Source organism: Aythya fuligula, chromosome 1 (assembly GCF_009819795.1).
Source record: "Aythya fuligula isolate bAytFul2 chromosome 1, bAytFul2.pri, whole genome shotgun sequence".
NCBI classification, from domain to species: domain Eukaryota; kingdom Metazoa; phylum Chordata; class Aves; order Anseriformes; family Anatidae; genus Aythya; species Aythya fuligula.
This window is the reverse complement of record NC_045559.1, coordinates 199493542-199513979: the sequence shown is the minus strand read 5'-3', so window position 1 is coordinate 199513979 and position 20438 is coordinate 199493542. Positions and strand designations below refer to the sequence as shown.

General features: G+C 42.5%; 1 protein-coding gene across 1 annotated transcript; it reads right to left on the bottom strand.

Annotated features, from left to right (window-relative positions):
- Positions 1-1212: 1212 nt before the first annotated feature.
- Positions 1213-19458, bottom strand: ANKRD42 (ankyrin repeat domain 42). The gene is made up of 13 exons (XM_032207657.1): positions 19409-19458; positions 17686-17842; positions 16478-16641; positions 14795-14902; positions 14358-14477; positions 13605-13740; positions 10589-10789; positions 9456-9581; positions 7400-7505; positions 6608-6783; positions 6080-6206; positions 3664-3805; positions 1213-1308 (listed from the first exon to the last, which is right to left on the bottom strand). The coding sequence occupies exons 2-13, from the start codon at positions 17702-17704 to the stop codon at positions 1213-1215; spliced, it is 1521 nt and encodes a 506-aa protein (XP_032063548.1). The 5' UTR covers positions 17705-17842; positions 19409-19458.
- Between the last annotated feature and the right edge of the window lie 980 nt (positions 19459-20438).

The following is a 20438-nucleotide window of genomic DNA, read 5'->3' as shown; positions in this document are numbered from 1 at the left end:
TTTTCTGTTGCGCTAGTGACATAGGCACAGGAGCCAGCAGCAAGAACTTCAGGCAGTGACTTATCTCTTGTAACTGTTGCATATACAAATCCATCCTAGTATGAGCTATAACTATTTCTGAAGTTTGCTGAAAGACCTATGTTCATCTTTTGCACTATTCCTACATGAGAATAGCTCCAGCAGTGATGTATGAAATTTTATCTACTACAGCTTCCTACCACCTACACCTTGAGGAGGGCTCTGGAGACTGGATTTCTCCTCTTTGTAACAAGGCTTATGCTGTTCTGTAGCATGCCTCTCCCACAGTCTCTTGTGTATGCACACAAATACAATTTGATTTTTTTCCAGTAACTTCAAAACTTGCAGAGATTGTTTCCTTAGGTAGCTAAGGAGAAGACAGATGAGGATTCAAGCACTAGCAAATTACCATCTATAATACAAAGATTTATTGGAACAGAGACAGCCAAAATGTTAATGCATGGTGGGAGCTCCAGAGGAAAATAACTTCACAATAGCATGCATATAAGAGGAAAAAAATCTATTATGTGTAAAGCCATTAAATGTCAGGGCAGTGATGTCAGGATTGCTATTCCTAACCGCAACATGCCCTGTAACCTAGTGATATCCTCAGCCTTGATTTAGAGTCGGGGGCCCACCGCTGCAGTTTATCTGGCACCTCACAAAGGAATAGCTTCAGGGCTTATTTAGGAATGGCTTGAAGGTGGAAAGTGAGGGGCCTGGCACCTGTTCCCCGCTGTTCAGCAAGTACTTGTCCCAGACACTGCTTCAGGACCATGTTGCTGGTTCTGACTGAGGTAAGGTGCTTTATTTTATTTCTTTAAGGCAGTAGTACAAAGACTAGTAGATGAGGATACTTTCCTAGAACCCTAGATCCCATGACATTGCTGCAGTTTTCTCTCAAATGCTACAGTTTGTAAAGCTGTTAACTACTACCTGGACAGGAACAGAAGTCTGACAGTGTGGGTTTTTTTTATTATTTTATTTTTTTTGTTTGTTTTGGTTTGGTTTGGTTTTTATGCTGTTGCAGAGATCTAACAGTATATTCTATGCCAGAAAACTAGGAGAGTAGTTCCATGAAATTCAGTGAACCACAGCACATCTGTGGAACTAGACTTCGCAAACACTTTGCATGGTGTAAAATATTGCCACTACCTCCTCAGGTCTTCCAGCCCCTTGACTGAGGTTCAGTCCTCAGCGCGGTCTCACAAACACTCTGCCAGAGTTGCAGGCTGGTTTCTTCTTTACTTTCTTTTTCTCTTTGCGAGAATTGGAGATAGTTTCAGTTTTCTGAAACAAAGGATGTTACAGCAATTAAACAGCCATCACTGAAACTTGCTACCTCCCAAGACAGGCTTTAGAAATCCATGGCTTTAATAACCACAGAATACTGTAATTGTGCTGAAGCCAGAGTAGAATATAGTGGCAGGGCATGAGATAGCAGTCACAGCAAGGCAAAATTTGAAGGTCCCTTGGTTACAGCAGTCACAGCAGTTTTTGAAAATCTGCCTCAGTGGAAGTTGCCTCCTGCCTCAGCTACTGACACGTAATCACATGTCAATCTGATTGATCACCATTAATTTAATGGCCAGTGGTGCTTTCCCAGACTGCTACTGGTAGCAAACTACCTACAGCCACTCCTCCACCGTAGGAATGAGGGCACTATGTTGTAGTTATCTCAGATTTTTAAACCTGCCAGGTAAGTAGAATGGGTAACATCCTACAGTGTGCTGTGGAAGCAGAAAGTGACTTTTTTTTTTTTTCAAAAGGAGAAAGCACTTGGCCAGCCAGAGGGTGGCAGCAGCAGGGAAGAGCTCAGCTCTGAGGACATAACAGAAAGCAAACAGCTGTGGGAGCTTCACAGTGTGTATGTGGTGGCAAGGAAAACAGGGACAGGTAACAGAGAGGGGAAACTGTACGCAGGAGAGGTGCAGAAACAGTCCTGCAAGGGAGGGCAGGAGGAAGAAACCATGGAATGGGGTAGACAGAGATGGAACAAGCTGTGTAATGCAAGTTCCAAGGGAAAGCTGCAAGAAAACAACAGCAATTCCGACTGCTCTGTGGCTCAGAAGCCCTCAAAGCAACAACAACAAACAAACAAACAAACAAACAAACAAACAAAAAACGGTATTTTTGGAAGCTATTCATAATTTCTTAGAAATGTCTCAGTGTCCTTTAAAGCCATTTGACTCAGCAGATGGTAAGCAGGCCATGCTGGAAGGATGATATCTGCAAAAGCACCATTTGTACTGGCCATCCAGTAGGAGACTTGGTACAGCCAAAGGGTCCCACAGTCCACATTTAACTACTCAAGCGAAGGCTAAACCCACACGTGGCTTAAACAGTAGGAAAACTGAGCTCTAGCTGCGTGTTTCCTGCCCAATGCACTCACTAAGCATTTTTTTTCCCATCACGCTTGGAAAAGGACCCTTGTCTAGTAGGGATGCTCCAAATACCAAGCTGTCATTCAAACCTGGCTGAAGATATCAGTGCTTATCCAGCAACAAAATTTCTCTTCCAAGAAATAAGTAAATGTTCCATGTGAAGCACAGACCAGCTTTCCCATCCCATATGACTGCCCCAACAGCCTGTACACCTGTTTTCCCTCCCTCCCTCCCTCTGGATCTGTGAATATTGAGTTACAGTGGCCACACAACCATAAGCGGGGGGGGGGGGGGGTGACTATGGCACCATTTCAGTAGAGCTGACACTGTGCTGGCCGAAGCAGTCCCTGGGGACGCATCTTCAGGCCCCTCTTTGGCAGAGGAAGGCCCTAAATCCAAGTGCCCCACGTTGTCAGTGACTCCTCAGCTGACTTTTAGACTGGTTATAGCAGGACCAACAACCAGTTGCATGGCCAAGGCAGTGCAATGGCCAAAACAGCCGGTAAACAAAGGTCCAAGAACAGCATTGAACAGCCAGGCCGTGCACCTTTCACACTGGCTCTCTTTGGACAACCCAGCAGTGTCACTGCACACCACTTCCCACCAGCCGTAGCAGCAGGAGCCCAGGTGCCTCACCAAAGGCTGGACTGCATGGCAAAGATCTGAGAAACAGGACATTGACTTATCACATTGTCTTGTGGGAGATTATATGTGGCAGAGGGAGACCTGAAAAGCCAGCTCTCCTGTCCCCAAACTTAGCATGTGAACTTCTGATCTGTTCTCAGATTTGATTAAAAATGTGTCTATACATTTTCTGTCTTTGCCTGCTAAGTCAACCAATCGTTCATGCCAGTATCTGCTTTGCTGTCAGTGGACTTGATAATTAAGATGACACGAGACCACTTGCTGAAATCAGTCATTGCACACAGCAGTACAGCACTCTGCCCATTCACTGCCCAGTCTGGAGTAAAAGGGAGGAAAACAAACCTAATGACAAGGAGAAGAGCTATCCTGAAAGAATACAGATGCTTCTCTGCCAGGGCACAAGGAGAAACTGCTATATTTTCAGAGCAGAGACACTGTCAGGATGCAGCAAAGGCTGCTGCTTCCCTCAGTGTCCCAAGCTGAAAGCTGCTGACACATTTACTCTGGCATGTCCTAGCACCATGCTGTGGAATCTTAGCAAGAATGGATGTGCACAAGCAGTGGGACAAGTCTCTGTCCCACACTCTGGGAAAGGGGGAGTTCGGGTGGCACGCACCAGGGCTGCAGGTGGCTTGCAGGTTTTCTCCAGGCTCTCTTTCAGGTGGCCTATCTCAGCACGGTAGTCATCCAGCTGGCTCTCCAGCTTCTCCCGCCTGACTCGCTCGAATTCCAGCTGAGCCTCCAGCTCCTTCACAGCCCTGCCAAAAGCAAAGGAGACAAACGGAGCATAAAGCACATCCAAGCATGTCCTGACTACTCCACGTGTTGTTTTTTTTTGTTTGTTTGTTTGTTTTTTTTTTTTTTTTTTTTTAAGGAGCAGGTTAGTCACAGCAGAAAACTGCAGTTCCAGTGTGCTCCTGGCTTAAGACCCTTTGCAAAAGCTTCAGCATCTGCTATTTTTCCTTCTCCACAAATCAGCTGTGCTCAGCGCACGACCATCTCCACCGCGAGATGGCGACGTCTTCCCACACATTGAGCCAGCCTCGGGGTTTTGAGCAGGCTGCAACCCAGGTCGTTCTCCAGCTGCTGAAGAGGGAGAAATGCCCAAGAGGTAGAAGAGTTGGCAGGAAACAGAGAACAGGTATAAAACTGGTTTTCTGGACAGGCCAGGGGCAGTTTCTTCATTTATGGCTGGTTCCTCCACATCCTTCCTAAAGTGATTGGGTTAACCACAAATGAGGAATGATCAAATGACAGCCTGCATGGCACCGACTAAAGGAAAGCGGAAGCACTGACTGATAAACAGTTGCACAAGTTCTCATCAGTCACCCCTACAGTGGCTACTAAATTAACTGAGATTCCTGGAACTGGTTAGCTGAGACATAATTCAGATATATTCTTATAACAACAATTGACCTCAACAGCTGAGTCATCTGGAGTTGAGCTGGCTCTCATCTGTAGCACAAGTTAGCACAGCTACAAAGACAGAATACTGGTAAAAGGAAAAGGGAGATGTCTGCCATGTGGATTCAAATAGCAGGGCAGGAAAAAAAGCTGACAGAAGAGCTACTGCATTGCCCAGACCAAAACATTCCTGACTCAGTCCAAAGCGACCGGTCTATGTCAGCCTTACTGACACTGTAAGCACAACCTGTGCTTTTGCAGGGAACTCAGTGCCTGGGGGAACAGGGTGACTTCTTGCACACTCCGGATTTGTGGGGCACAGCTCCAGCACTGTGTGGCATACATGCAGTGGCATTTGTTTCCATGCCATGCAGCCTGGCCCTGCACAGCAGCTCCCACCAGGCCTCTTACAGCAAAATCTGCAAGAACAACCTTCCCAAGTGGCAATTCCTGCTTTTCATCTAGTAAAATGATCATGTTGGTAAATATTTTTAAATAATGAGGTTTTCTAGCATATGATACAAGCATCTTGGGGTTTATACACAGGTGTCTGTCAGTATCCTGAGGAGCAGTATTTCGGTTTCAAAAGGCCAGACTGGATCTAGGGATGCTCTCTGGCCTCCACAGATGACATCCCTCAGAGACCCTCACAATTACTGTTTTACTAGTTTAGCCCCACATGCCATGGAAAGCAAAATCCCTTACAAGAGCCCTCTAACAGGCACTGCCAGCTTTTCAGTAGCTGCTGTATCCAAAATGAGCTCTCATTTCTGCTGTTAGTCAACAGCGACTTTTCCAGTGCTGCAAACGTATTGCTCTAGTAACACGTTTGGTTTGCAGTGGCCCAAAAACATAATGGACATGGACATGCTTATCTACAAGAATTAAGAGCAAAATACAGCCAAATGTTTGACAGATAGAGTAGGGACAGGATGTTGCTTTCTTGTTTAAGGTCTAAATCTTTAAGAGAAATAGAGGCATTTCTTTAAAACCTAGACAGTCTGCCCTTCTAAACATCTAACTCGTCTAACAGAAACCTTTTATTTAATGGAGACCCTGAGAATTAGGCAGAAACTATGTAAAGTGCTTCACATGCAAGGGGAGGTTAGCTGAGATTTCTATTTTTGTGGTCTGAAAATGATCTAATGTCTTCATGAGCACAGAAATACACTGCTCTTGACAAAGAAATATAACAGGTCATTGAATAACTCCTCCTGTATATGCACTTCCACGCAAGCCATGCTAAGACTAATGCTTCTATTCAGACTTATTAAAGTGAATACATGTATTCAGCATCCTTGATGAAAAAAAAAAAAAAAAACATAGGATTTATGTACAGCCTACTGCACGTACACTGCAGGAATACCTGAAGGCAGAACAGGTAGTCCTGCACAAGTAAAAGAAGTACATACACATAATATTTTGTGTTGTGCTGTAAGGCTGATCCTGGTCACAGAAGTCCAGAAATGGCCAGGAAAATCACTGAAGTCCTTTTCTTTTTGGCCTGGCTAAAGTTGGTAAGTGGAAAAGACAAAATGTCCAAAGCAATTTGAGTGTAAGGTAGCCTTAAAGAAGGCTTTAAAATGGGCCTTGCTGAGTTAAACATTACCAGAGGAAGTTAACCTTACTTCTCAACATCCCTTTTTTCTTTTTCCATCTTCTTCTCCTCCTCCGTTATTCCTCCCAGTTGTTTGTAGTTGCTGTAGGCAATTTCTAGAAGATGCTGAAGTTCTTGAATCTTGCGATAGGCCCTTACTGTAAGACAGGGATCTCCAGGTAGGTAAAATGAACAGAGAGAACTGAAGACAGTCATGCTGAAATCCAATAGCCTGGAAAAGTCTCACAAAGACAGAAATCACACTGCTCAGCAGATACTGAGAGGTATCTGACATCCACACAACAGACAGCTCCCAGAAACAAGGAGCAATCCAATGTGGTTTCACCAACACAGATTAAAACACTGGAACAGATACGTTCTGACTGTCCTGCACTATGTTGCCTAATTTTCCACAATTTGTTTGAATACTCATCAGTGCAGATACCCTGTCAACAAACTCATCCTACAACAAAGTCGCATCAGTTAGCAGAAACTGTGCAAGTAGGAACAGAATGTCTTGAGACTACCTTTTCGAATAAGGAGTGATGAAAATGCTTACTGCGTGCGTTCCTTTTCTCTGCTTTGTTCAGGATTAAATCTTCTTTGCTATCCGTACTCCCTTCCACACCATGTCTTTCAAAAAATTTTGCATTGTTTGCATCTAGTTCTTCATCACTGGAGCTACTGTCTCCAGTTCTTTGTGTCAAAAGTTCCACAGCTGCCAGCTGGGCAAATCTGCAGAGAGAACAGTTAACCTACACTGATACATCCCCGTAATCTGTAAAAGCATAGCCATGCTCCCCACGTGGTAGAAACTCTCTGAAACTCTTCATGTTCCCATTGAGAGAGGGAGTTTCAGGGTTACAGGAAGCACTGGTACACAAACTATGAGCAGCTGATCTGCTTTCTGCAGTATTCTCCCAGCATGATCTCTGCCTCACTGAAATCTTATGGCAGTGACTCCCACATCAGAGAGATCTTTTCCTGTGTAGGATTTCTTAACTGAATCTCATCAGAAACTGCATTATTTTTATTAATGCAAAAATCAGACAGTTTTCTCTAGTTCTCATTTACTTTGTGCAGTTGGAATATATAGGCTTACGACCTTCCTTTTGCAGATCAGTTACTTTTCACCTTTTATGTCTCGCCATGTTCAGAAAAACAAGGTAAACATAAACCCTTTTACAGCTACAGTACTGCTTTGCTTGTTACTCAGAACTGGAATTCACGGACTTGACCTTTTCCTCCCTCCATCACTGAAAATCAGAAGTAATTACAACTAAGCTGACTTGATATTGATATATAAATAGTAAGCAAATAAATGATTGAGCTACATGATATGTGTTGCTACCTCTTGGCTACATCCTTTGGAGTCTCTCCAGCATCATCTGTAATGTCACAGTCAGCTCCCATTTCAAGTAACCACTGTAAGCAATGGACGTGCCCCTGTTCAGCAGCTGGGGAAAGGAAGGTGCACGCAAGTCAGTTGTATTCAGCTGAAGTGTTTCAAACTTCATACATCCCCCTCTTGACACAGTTCAGTGTGCCAGAGGGTGGGTTCATTAAGACCCCACAGGTGAGATGCTGTTTCAGAGAAGCCTGCATTTCTAGATGATCAAGTCATACGGGCATACCCATTTTTAGGGAAGATCCTGCAATGTGTTTTTGTGCCTGCCCCTAGTCCTGGAAATTTACTTGCAACTCTTGCTGGAGAGGAGCTGGGCCACACCCATAAGGCAATGCCTCTCAGCTGCAGCCCAATGCAACAGCTTTGCCTAGTTGTGTGATCTAGCACAGCTACTGCCCATGCCGCGTGGTCCCCAGGAACGATGTCTCACAGGATGGTATTTGGCATATCTGGCTGAAAACAGCCAGCTCTTTTTCTCAGGGAAGAATAATTCTGTCTGTCACAGCAACCCATTTGGATAAGTGTCATGTGTGTTTTCATATATAAAAAATCAGGAAATGCAAAGACAATCAGCCATAAAATTTCCCTCAACATTTCATCAACACTGCATGTAAAGACTGGACGAAACAAGTAGCAACATTCCACGAAAAGGAGTAGGAAGGAATGTAGAAAACACTTTTAAAATCCCTTCATATAATTTTTTATAACGGGAACTTCAGTTATCTTTTTAAAAAATTGATTGTTACCTAATCAAAAAGAATTGTAGAAAATAGTGTTAAAAGCGTATTACAAGAATACTTTCCATTATTTTTTCTCTCCCATTTCATGGGACAGGTTGACCATGAGCCAGCAGTGTGCTCTGGTGGCCAAGGAGGCCAATGGGATCCTGGCATTCATAAAAAGGAGTGTGGCCATCAGGTCAAGGGAGGTGATCCTCCCCCTCTACTCTGCCCTGGTCAGGCCTCACCTGGAGTGCTGGGTCCAGTTCTGGGCTCCCCAGTACAAAAAAGACAGGGATCTCCTGGAAAGAGTCCAGTGGAGGGCCACAAAGATGATACGGGGCCTGGAGCATCCTATGAAGAAAGGCTGAGAGACCTGGGTCTGTTCAGCCTTGAGAAGAGAGGACTGAGAGGGGATCTTATCAATGTGTATAAATACCTGAAGTGTGGGAGATAGAGAGATTTGGCCAACCTCTTTTCAGTGTTTTTTGGGGACAGGACAAGGGGCAATGGCCACAAAATGGAGTCCAGGAAGTTCCGCACCAACATGCGAAAGGACTTCTTCACGGTGAGGGTGACGGAGCACTGAAACAGGCTGCCCAGGGAGGTTGTGGAGTCTCCTTCTCTGGAGATATTAAAGTCCCGTCTGGATGCCTATCTGGGCAGCCTGCTCTAGGGAACCTGCTTTGGCAGGGGGGTTGGACCTACTGATCTCCTGAGGTCCCTTCCAACCCCTACAACTCTGTGATTCATCTTTCAGGCATTACTAAGAAAACCCCAGACACAAGAGGACCATTCTTCTGTAGTGCTAGCACTCCACTGCAAATCAAGGTGTTAGATACAAGAAGTTAAGCTTCCTCCACAGCGTATAACAAATTACTTTGTTGTGGTTTTTATAACACATCTCCATGGTAGCAATATGTTCACCAAATAATGGCCCAGACCATAACACAGATCACTGTTATGAACAACTAGCCCATGTTTCTAAAACTGACATCTCACCTGATTAAAAAAATAATAAATTTCAGTTTAGATGTTGTTTTCTTTTTCATACATGTATAAATTTTCTGTATTGACTTCAGCTTGGTTATTTTGTTTTTAAAGTGACACCTACACACACATACATCACAAAATATGTTTTTCAGGTTGCCCTTTCAAGCCCTCAGGAAATGAGACACTGTTTTTCATTAAGTTTATCTGATGAGCAGCCACTTGAAAAACTAAGTAAACAAGCCAGCAACGAACGGTAACAAGCTGAAACACAAATCATAATTACTGACCTTTGTGCATGAGAGTGGATCCCTTATCATCCCGCTCATTAATATTGACTACTCCACTTTTCACTAATCTTCTAAGTTCCAAAAAGTCCCCTTTGAAAGCAGCGCTATGGGCTGGGAAAGCTAAAACTGAAAACAAAACACGTGTTTCCAAACAGATACCAGTAATTCCTCTAAACATGTTCATATTTGTCTCATACAGCTTGCTTCTCTCGTAACAACTTATTCATGGAAATTTCATAGCCAGGTTAACGCATCTTTAATCAGTTAAAACACAGCTGCATTACTAGCACTGTTCATCACAGACTTGACTAAACATGTCTCGGTTATGGCTACAGGCATCTTATACAGCTTGGAGATGAATTTCAAAGACCTGGAATACCTTTGTTTCACAGTTACTGTTCTATTACTGGTGGTAACTAGAGTCATTTGCCTGTTTTGAATTCCACAGTCTAACCAAATATATAAACTAGTTTATTTCTTGGTAAAAAAAACTACTCATAAAGAAAGTTGGATTTTTCCAGTTATATTTAGAGAGAGAGAGAGAGTATTGAAAAAAAAAAATATATATATATAAGTATAATGACAAAAGACTAGCAGATAAGGAAAATAAGTGCCTGGAAAAAGTAGAAAGGTGAAAGAGCAGTTCTTATATCTGTGGAATGTTGTCCTTATGAAGCTTGCCACACTTGCATCTTTTGGCAGTTCTGACTGCAGTAGTATTGCTGGTTAACAAGTAACCTTAATTTTAGTAGAACATTTCCAGGCTGAACTGTTATTCCGTATAAGTAAAGAATTCCAAGCAGGCAAATCTGAAAATTCATGAAAATTATACAGCTATTCTGGATTTCTGCTGGAGTCTAAGAACGTGCATAACTTGGTATTCATAGTGCAACAGTGTGACAAGTTTTATTTTGATTATTATAAATCTAAGATATTTTTAAAATCACATTGAGAATCCCAGACTGTAGCTATCAGTAAGTGCAGTAACTATTGAAAGCAGTAGCTGTTCCTTACATTGATGATATGAAGGTTGCAATTCTCGTGTAAGTTTTCAGAATCAAGTGTTTTATGAAATGACACCTATTTTAACAGTATAAATTTTAACAACATTTTAGTGTTTGATCCACACTCACCTTCCTGTGTCTCTGGATGCTCCCCCTCTTTTTCCACACTGTTAATATATTGCAGAATATTATCTTTATAGAAGCGCTCAGCCAAGTCCCTTGGAGTCTCTCCGTAGTCATTCCTGGCTTTCAGCATGTGCATGACACTGGCCATTTTACTGACCAAGAACTTAAAGCAGTGCAGATGTCCTTCCATTGCTGCCAGATGTGCTGTAGCCCAAAGTAAAATAAAGTAGGTTAGAGCAAAGCACTGCTGACTACCAAGAAAGCAGTGCTCTCGCTAACAGTTAGATCTAGCTCCTCCACCAGCACCTGAGCCATCCAACACTGCACAACAAGAGGAAGCAGCTCCAGTTGGTCAGGGGATGCTCAGCTCCTATCCAGGATAGAGTCCAGCTGTATGCAAAGGAGGTACAAGAAAACTGTCAAGGGTGGGATCTGCAAAGAAAATTCCCTGGCAGAGCTGACGGCAGGAGACAACACAACACTGCCAAGAGACCTTTGAGCTCTAGCTAGGAGAGTGCACTGCTGGGGTGCCCTGTTCCCCATGAACTGAAATCTCACTGATCAGCAGCTCTGATCTGACTTCATTCTCCTAGGTGGACTCATGGACAAAAGTGCCAAAGTGAAAAGAAACAGTATCTTAAAGTTAACTTCTGTTTATTAGTCAGATGGTGCAAAACTGATTCAACTCTTACAAATCCTCTTCCAGATAAGCAAGAATCTCAGGGATGAAACTTCACCTTTTGGAATGAAATCGTATTAAATGTCTGCCCTATGCAGAAAGCAGTCAAAAAAGCTTGAGGCTTTCTGCAAAAATGGAAAAGAGTTTAATTCTGTCCATGTCTTTCTGCAGTTTCAGTGGGATGCTATGGAAGACACATAAAGGAATTTTTTACGGACAGCTTTTAACCTGTGTGTTGCTGAGTGCCCAATGTTTAACTACTCCATGTGATCTGCAGGCACACTTCTCGGTGTTTCATCTCACCTGTTATAAAATCAAGCTAACACTATTGTCTCTTCTCCAAGCAGTGAGTGGAAGAACTATGTCTGTGAAAAATTCAGGTGTCACACTATGATTAAATTATTATTACATTTAGAACAGGCTTAACTGGTAAGAAATAAGTGAAGCATGGCCAAAACCTGAATACAATTAGAAAACAAAATGTTGAATTAAAGAATGCAGAGTATTCAGGGCACTGAATAAGACAGTGTTCTTCAAAAAAAAAAAAAAAAAAAAAGTATTTTTTTAGATAATTAAAGCCTCTGCCATAATACAAATATGATTCTATGACAAGGTGCAGTCTTACATTTCTTAAGTTTTAGGAGCATGGAATTGCAACCTCAGTAAACTCCTTTTAGTATACTCAAGTAATATTACAGCACTGGCCAGCTAATCTTGAAGCTGAATTATGTAAAAATGATTTAAATTTACTTGACTGTTTCAGACGCTGAGGAAAATACTCTAATCTGTACAGCATAACACTCCTGTTAATCATTTATTAGGAGTATTACAAAGCAATTTCTTTCCTCTGGATCATAGGAGGATCAAATGAAACAGAACAAAGGCTGAACAAACCAGCTTCTGTAGATGTCAGAAGAGTAACAAAAGCAATTTTCTACTAACATGTATATACAGAGCATTTAAGTGGAACTGTGCTGGTATTCACCATATCTCCATACTAGATTGTGATATCAGGGAAATGTTCCCAAACGCAAACAAAGCTACCTTCTATGCTGCCCCCAGGGTGCCTAACATCACAAACCTTTATCGCTTGAGCCAATACACCACATGTCCTACCGGGATGTAAGAGCCTCACATCCTTCAACAAAACCCACATTTGAAAAACAAAACATAGATATTGGTTTACTGGATAAATAGTGCTTAATAGAGGATAAAAGATTTTGAAAGTAGATTTAAAAGGATAACTCTAAACCTCTAAATAAGTTATTGAGGGAAAAATATGCTATTTGGAACAAATAATATGACTGACCATAAGAAAACATGTTAAAAGGGAAAGGATGCAACAGGAACAAAGGGTATGAGCATTCAACTTAGAGGACTGAGGCAGTGGTGTGCTAGGCAGAGGGATGGTGGAGAGACTATGAAGAGAGTGCCCATTTTTTTGTGCTAAGGTGACTGTGCACATAATTACGAAAAGAGTACAGACTGCAGATAATATAGAAATTCTGGTATTCCAGAAATCAAGATGAGGAAATCAGAGGTAAATGAGAACAAGGGTTTTACCAACCTAGTTAAGAAACATTTGGATACCAAAACCTGCATATGAACATGCCAGAATCTGCTCACACTGGCACAGCCATTCAAGGCTGGCACACATTCAACAAAGAGCAGGTAGCAGCTGGACCTGCCTGCTGCCCCACCTACCCTTCCCCTCCTGTGACCTCCACTGGCACACGCGCTCCACCACATGCTCAGGGGATGCTGCCCTCTCAAAACGAGCCTGCTCCCAACATGAGCTGTTCCAGCACCCTTAGCTCTGAGCCTTGCCAGGAACAGCAGGAGCCGAATAGGATGCTGGTGCCAACTGACAGCTACTTGGGATTTTATGAATTCCCTCATCGTTTTAAAAACAGAGCAACTATGTGTATTGCATGGAACCAACTAGCAAATTATAGCATAGCATCACAGAATGGTTTGGGTTGGAAGGGACCTTAAAGTCCACCCATTTCCACCCCCTTGGTCAGGGACACCTCCCACCAGACCAGGTTGCCCAAAGCCCCATCCAGCCTGGCCTTGAACACCTCCAGGGATGGGGCATCCACAGCTCCTCTGGGCAGCCTGTGCCAGTGCCTCACCACTGTCTGAGTGAAGAATTTTTTCCTTATATCTAATCTAAACCTACTCTCTTTTAGTTTAAAACTGTTACACCTTGTTCTATCAAAACAGTATCTCTTGTCCAACCAACGCTGATAGGTGTGCGTTGCTGAAGGTGTGCTAAGATTATCACATATCACAACAACTGTAATCCAAAGATTAAGTATATGATTTATCCTGACATACCTGGAAGGTTTCCATTGTTATCCACATCATCTATACATGCTCCCCATCTAACAAGAAGCTGCAAACACCCCAAGCGACCATGAAAAGCAGCATAATGAACAGGCTTCCAGTCATTCTTGTCTGAAACATTTGCATTCTGAAATGAAAACAGTAGGTTAATTCATTCACTTACAAATCTTAGACACAAAACAAATTTTATAAGCAGGAACCAGCTGTTCATTGTGTTAAATTATTTCCATCAAATCAAATAATATTTTTCAAAGTTCATGTCATATAAATAGTTCCCATTCCAAGATGGGTATTTTTCACTGTTTCTTGGTTGTATTGAAATAATATATGCAGAAAAGGTAGATGTTCAGAAGTACTTCTATCGATGTGTTGATGATTATTCTTAAATATACATCTGTATTTTTTTCAGTCTATGTCGTTTACTGTATAGGATTTGTACAATCACAAAAAATCACAACAACCTCAGTGCCTGATCTTCATTTGGTGACATCCCCTGTCAAATGGTGTTCCACATTATTGATTCTCTTTAGATTTTTGGAACATTTCTCTAACATGTCTTACATTCAAAAAAAAAAAAAAAAAAGAAAGAAATTTAACCTAAGAATAAATTCCCACACCTGCCAACAAGAATATGCCAACAAAGATTAACCTACAGTCCCAAATCTCAGTTAAACTAATGAGTTTTGTTGGAAAAGGACAGCAGACTTTGGCTCCGCACTAGGGATCTGCAGGTAAAAGTCTCACCGCTCCACTTTGCAGTATGGTTTGTAAAGTGTACGACTGCCCATGGGCTGCAGCTAAGTGTGACGGGGTGCACCCACGGTCGTCTTGAGCTTCTAGGTTTGCTCCATTTAATAACAAAGCCTAAAAGAAACACAAAGCCTAAGTTCAGAAAGCAAGCTGAAAAAGCAAACATAGCCTAGCAGGATGACTTAAAATGATCAGCTGGGTAACTCTGGGGTAACTTCAAAGCATTGTCACTACACAAAATAAATCTTTTTGTGCAGATGGAACAAATGGGTGCACTGCTTTTAACAGCGACTCAGTTCCAGCTCTAATGTTGTGAAGGAACATGAGATACTCACAGCTCCATTAGGAGCCCTCTCAGCTGATCTTCATAATGACTGTGTCCAAACTGCAGCCTGCCTTACTTTTGCTTGAGAGTAAATATTTACACATACCTGCATGCAAGCATCCTGTCCTCGGATAGCCGCAAGGTGAGCTGCAGTCCAGCCTCTGACAGCCACCTGTGTTATGTCAGCTCCGTGCCAGAGCAACCAGTGAAGACACTGCTCAACCAAAACCAAACTCTTGTTATTTAACTATTATTACTATGTGTCTGAGGCACATTTTAACTATAAGTTAACAGTAGATGTTATATTTCAAAACTGCATCAGAATACTTCTTTATGGAAACATGACACCTCAGAGCATGGACTAGCAGGTGAGTTAGACAGTTTCAAGGCCTCATCCAAGGGTACAAAAGTAGAAATAACTACTAACTCAGACCCTAGCACTGATTTTACAGAATGGCTTCTTAATTTTACTCTTCCAGATTTAAAATGTAATCCGTGAGAACATACACATGGCATAAGGTAAAAGCATTGGAAAAATGGTGCAAACATGCTCACTTGAATTCCAGCTAAAATTACTGGCAGGAAAAACACCATGAACTAAATGTAATGCCTCATTTCAGTTATTAGGCTCCTTAGGGTGCATGTAATCCTACCTCTCTTCTCATCCTTTCATAGTTTAGTTTAGCTTTATTCACCTTTTTCCACCAAAAGTTATTGCTTTCAATGGAAAGCTTTAAAAAAATATCAAAAAAAGGCAAGAGAACTAGTTAAAATGTTTTGTTATATATTATCATTATTTAATATATTCTTTTAGGTCAGGCTCCACCTCTGGTTCCTTCATTGTTTCCACCAAGGAGCTTAGTAACAAACAGATGACAGATAATCCAATAAAGTCTTATACATTAACTGCAAAGTAGGAGAGTCAAATGAGAAGTGGCAGAATTTACACACGTAGAAAAGGGTGGGCAAGCAATCTGTTTTTAGGGTTGACAGCATGATCATCAGCATTTTTTGACAGTTTCTGTTCATTCCAGTAACAGAACTGCATTTCTTGAGTTTAGCAATAATTTTACATTTTTTCCTTTGGGACAAGATTTTTATATGGTTATACATGACCTTACTGTTTCAAAGTTAGATTGCAAAAATATTATGCAAGAAAACTGTAACAAGGAGATAAATGTTGTGCTGAATACAGCAGCTCGGTCCTTTTGGAAATTCAAAATTTCCAAAGTACCTGCTGATTTCTACATCAACATTCAATGCTTTTATTTCTTAAAATAAAATGTGTTAGCACTGTTTCTAGAGAATGAGGCACGGGACAGAACACTGGTAAACAGAATGAACAGGCTCTCATGTCACTTCTCACTTGGTTCAATCACCTTCATGACTAGAGAATGTGTACATGTCCTAGAGGATTTTCTCATTGTACACATCCTAGCAGAGTTTCTAGGTGTCCTGAGAAAAGGGAAAACACAACAGAAACAAAAGAAGGTCATAAATCTAGAAGGGAGGCCATAAGGCACACTTTTCTCAGAGTAAGAAAATCACTGATTTTGTAAAATCTGGCAGTGTTAACTATGTAAACTGTGGCTGGGACTTCAGAAAGGCAAAATAAGATACTAAAAACTGTACTTCTGTCCTCAGTGAATATATTTACTCAGAAAATCAGACAGAGATTATTAATTTAGCTTGATCAAAGCCAACGACTTTGTGTCCAGCCTCTCCTAAAGAAGGAAAACATTAACTCACAAAAACATTGCTGTGTCTGAACACCAACATCATATTTTACCTCCAGACTTCCAGAGTGTGCAGCACAGTGCAAAGGTGTGAACTCGTGGACTAAATCCACCTCGTTAATACTAGCTCCTCTTTTTATCATTGACGCAAGTTGTTCTACATCACCGGCTTTCACTGCCTCGTGTACACTAGTGTACTTTTGCTGGTTCTTGACAGCTAGTGAGGAATAATAAAAGGGCATTAGCCAGTTCAGTAACATTTCAGAGAGAGTAAACAAGTGATGAGTCAAAGAATCATCAGGGTGACAGCTTTATAGGAACCAACCCAATGTGTTCAGAGTAACTTCTGAGAGTGAGCCTTGTATCAGCAGGAATCCTTAGCCTCTGTTTGTCAGAAACAAAGCAATACTCAAAAATGTGAAACAGCCATGTCATCTCCAGCCTCAGAAAATGGACCAAAAGAAGCCATGAATAAGAGCCAGAAGAAAGATGACAAGAAACATGGTAAGAGCAGGAAAGCAGAGCTACTCCATCTACATATGCAAATGCTGGAGCACGTCCACCGCAACACTGGCTGTCTTCCAAAACTGTGGGCATCACAAACTTTTTCATCCATCACATCTTCAAGTGCATCACCAGGGGGGCTTCTCACTTGGGTGAACAAGCTCTCAGCCATCACTTTTCAAGTGCTCCACGTGGCCGTGCTCCCACTGCTGCCTGAGGACTCAGCATACCATGGCATACTGTGTTGAGGGCACCAGAGCCTTTACCAATTAAGCATAGCGTGTAATTGCTCTTGACTGAGCTGCACAAGTCAGCTTCATTACAAGCTCATGTCACAATGAAAGCTGCTACATCACAAAAACAATTATTTATACAATGTGTTAGTCATTCTGTGTCGTTCCCTTGCTGTAACTATAGCATTGCTCTGGCACAGGTTACTTTGTTGGCCTAAATTTTTGCCATCACCAAACTCAGTAGTATTTTCATTGACTTCAGTAGCATGGAATAAAACTCTGAACTTAGGTAAAGGCAGAGTGGTACAAAAGTATATGTCACCGGGATAAACTGTATTCTCCTTCAGGCCTTTTCACTGATTAACAGGATAAGTGGGAGCACTGGGAGTCAGATATCCAAACTCCCTTGCAACATCTTGGCACTTTGCCTGAATTGGTCAACAGAAATAAGTGATGTAAGTAGATCTAATGGCTGAACAACAGATAGCTAAGTATATGAGTAACTCAAAACTATTATTAATCACCTTCTAGAGTAGTCATCATTCCAGCAGCAAAATGCACTAACACTTGGATTAGATTTCACACTCTAAGGAGAAGTCTTGAAGAAGTAGGCTACTGTTCGGCAAATCAAGCATGTGGGAAAAGGTTGGTCTTAAGGTATTAGTGCCTCAGTTTCCCTGCCTGTAGAGAAGAAATGGTGGTAATAGTTAAAACTGTTAAGCATTTTCTGACCAAAAATATTAGATATCAATGAGATGCTCTGTGAAAAGGCTACTGACACATGTAAAAAAAGTGCTAATATGATGAAAAACAGCCTTCACAGTTTACCTGTGCCTAATTTCATGTAATCTGTAGCAGGATTATAGTGCTCCGGTAGATTTGGGGTTGCCACAGAGAAGAAAAGAGGGGTTAAACTGTTGCTGTAATACAGACTGAGATTAACACACACGTCTTGATCTTGTGGCTGTGTATCATCACTTCACTCCCACTTGCCCAAGAGACAGGCTGTATCATTGCCCTGCACAAAGCAGCTTCAGTTAGGAACTGGGACTCTTATTATGCAAAATGCTGTAAGAACAAACAGCAGCAGCACTGAAACAGAGAATAATTCAGGTTGGAAGGGACGTCAGAAAGTAATCTAGTTCATGTTTTTAAATAATAATTACATTTTGCATTTGGGGTTCTTCGTTTTGTTGTTTTTGTTTGCTTCTTTTTAAACAGAGAATATCACCAGGACATAATTTTCCCACAGGGGAGTCATTTCTCATTATGTCAAGTGAGGGTTACAGACTTCAGCACAATTAGGCAGCCTTACACCAGAGGAAAATCTGGTCAATTACACTACTTGCCAAAGTACTAATGTGTTTAACACGACTTTCCAGTGCAACAAGTTCAAGCTTTTTTTTTTTTTTTTTTTTTTTTTTTTTTTTCCCAGAAGTAATACAAATAGCAACACACACTCCCAGCCCCCAGCAGAGGGAATTTTGCCTCCTTTCTCCCTCTGGAAGGACCAGTGACCTACAGCTCCATGGAGATGGATGCCAAATGCTGCGGCACAGCTTCTTGACTCAGGCCAGCAAGAGCAAGCTGTAGGCTGGGACTGAAATTTAATAAACGGTTGTTAACAAGAATTTTGTACGAAATATATTTGTTCAGTCAGCGAATGACATCTTTCATAATTTTAATGCATTTTTTTTTAAATTGAAACTGTTATCAAATGCTCATTCACTAAGGAAAAATTCCCCTGTAGAGTTAGGTAAATATTGTGGCAACAGTACCTGACCAAAATTCACTAAAGAATTTACTCAGCATGGGGAAAATGGTCAGTTTTACGTTTTCCCTATATTTCTCTAACACAAAAAGAATCCAGTGCTACACTTCTTAGCAGGAGCTCAAGGCAACAAGGACCTAAGCCCCACAGTAGGCGAAGGCACAGTTATTGGGCTGGGGGGTTAAAAATACCAGCTTGGGGGTGACCTCAGGGCTGTGCCACCTTTTACCAAATGCTTGGTAAATATCGATCAAGCCTGATATTTTATATGAGCCTCACGTGAAATGAATATGTTAACAGATGGGGGAACCTCGGGCAAAATAACGGGAAGGGAAGGGAAGGGAAGGGAAGGGAAGGGAAGGGAAGGGAAGGGAAGGGAAGGGAAGGGAAGGGAAGGGAAGGGAAGGGAAGGGAAGGGAAGGGAAGGGAAGGGAAGGGAAGGGAAGGGAAGGGAAGGGAAACTGCGGGCAAAGCACCTTCACCAGCCGGAGTAGGAGGCAGCGCCGGAGCTGCTGTTGGCATGGCAGCCCCTCACAGCACAAGCAGCCTCACTCGTTGCGCCCTCCTCCTTCTCCTCTTCCTCCCGCTTCTGCCCGCCGTTGCAGCGGTGTTGCCATGGGCACAGGGTTCGCGTTCCCGGCGGGCCGCAGGAAAATGGCGGGCCGGGAGCGGCGGCCATGGCGCCTCAGCGGCCCAGGGGAGGGCGGCGGCCCTGAGGGATTTTGGGCACCGAGGGATGGAGCCTCGGGGCTGGGGCGCTGTGAGGGGGCTGCAGCTGAAGGGGGAGGTGTGGGACTGCCTGAGGAGGCAGCAGCGTGGAGTAATTGATGTTGGGCTGCAGGTGTATGTTCCGTCTGTAAAGGACGGTTCCTCTGTGAGACCTGGGATAAAGCTGCCTGGGGATCGCTGGGCAGGTTGGCAGGAAAAGGGTATCCCGAGCTATTTGTTGTTGGTTTTTGTTTGTTTCCAATGCCCTGGCTTACCACCTTTGTGGCATTCCCCAGGGAGAGGCACAAACCAATCACACCAATCACTATCATCACCCTCAAACTGTCATCCATGTATTAACCAAGAACTATTCAACCCGCTTGCACTCTATCTGTGGGATAATCTGACTAACCACAATTCTTGTGCTTGTAACCTCTCTGCACTAAGATGTTTCAGGGTACAAGTTTGTTTCTTTTTTTTCCTGCAGTTCAGAAGTCCTGCTCTTCAGCCCTGTTAGCCAGAAGTATCCGATACCCTGGAGGGAAACTGGGTTCCTTTGATGGGGCCAAAAAAGCACTCTGCATTTCAAGGCCCATTCCCAAATCAGATTTACAGGTGTGCACTGATAATTACATCTAAATAAAATCAATTTTGAGCTTAATTATTCTTGTTAGAAAGTTGCTGTAAATCCTCTTACTGCACAAGGATGTCTCAGCCTACCCCTTGAAACCTGAGTGAGAAGACTGGGAACATTGCAACTAACAGCACATTCACAGCTGATTTTCTACTTACAGCTGA

Bases quoted from the DNA above. Each gene is read 5' to 3' on its own strand.
- ANKRD42 (XM_032207657.1), bottom strand. The intron at 10,790-13,604 runs GTATGTCAGGAT...TTTGGGCTACAG, and splicing joins TAACAATGGAAACCTTCCAG to CACATCTGGCAGCAATGGAA. The intron at 7,506-9,455 runs GTCAGTAATTAT...TCCTTTCCCCAG, and splicing joins ATCCACTCTCATGCACAAAG to CTGCTGAACAGGGGCACGTC.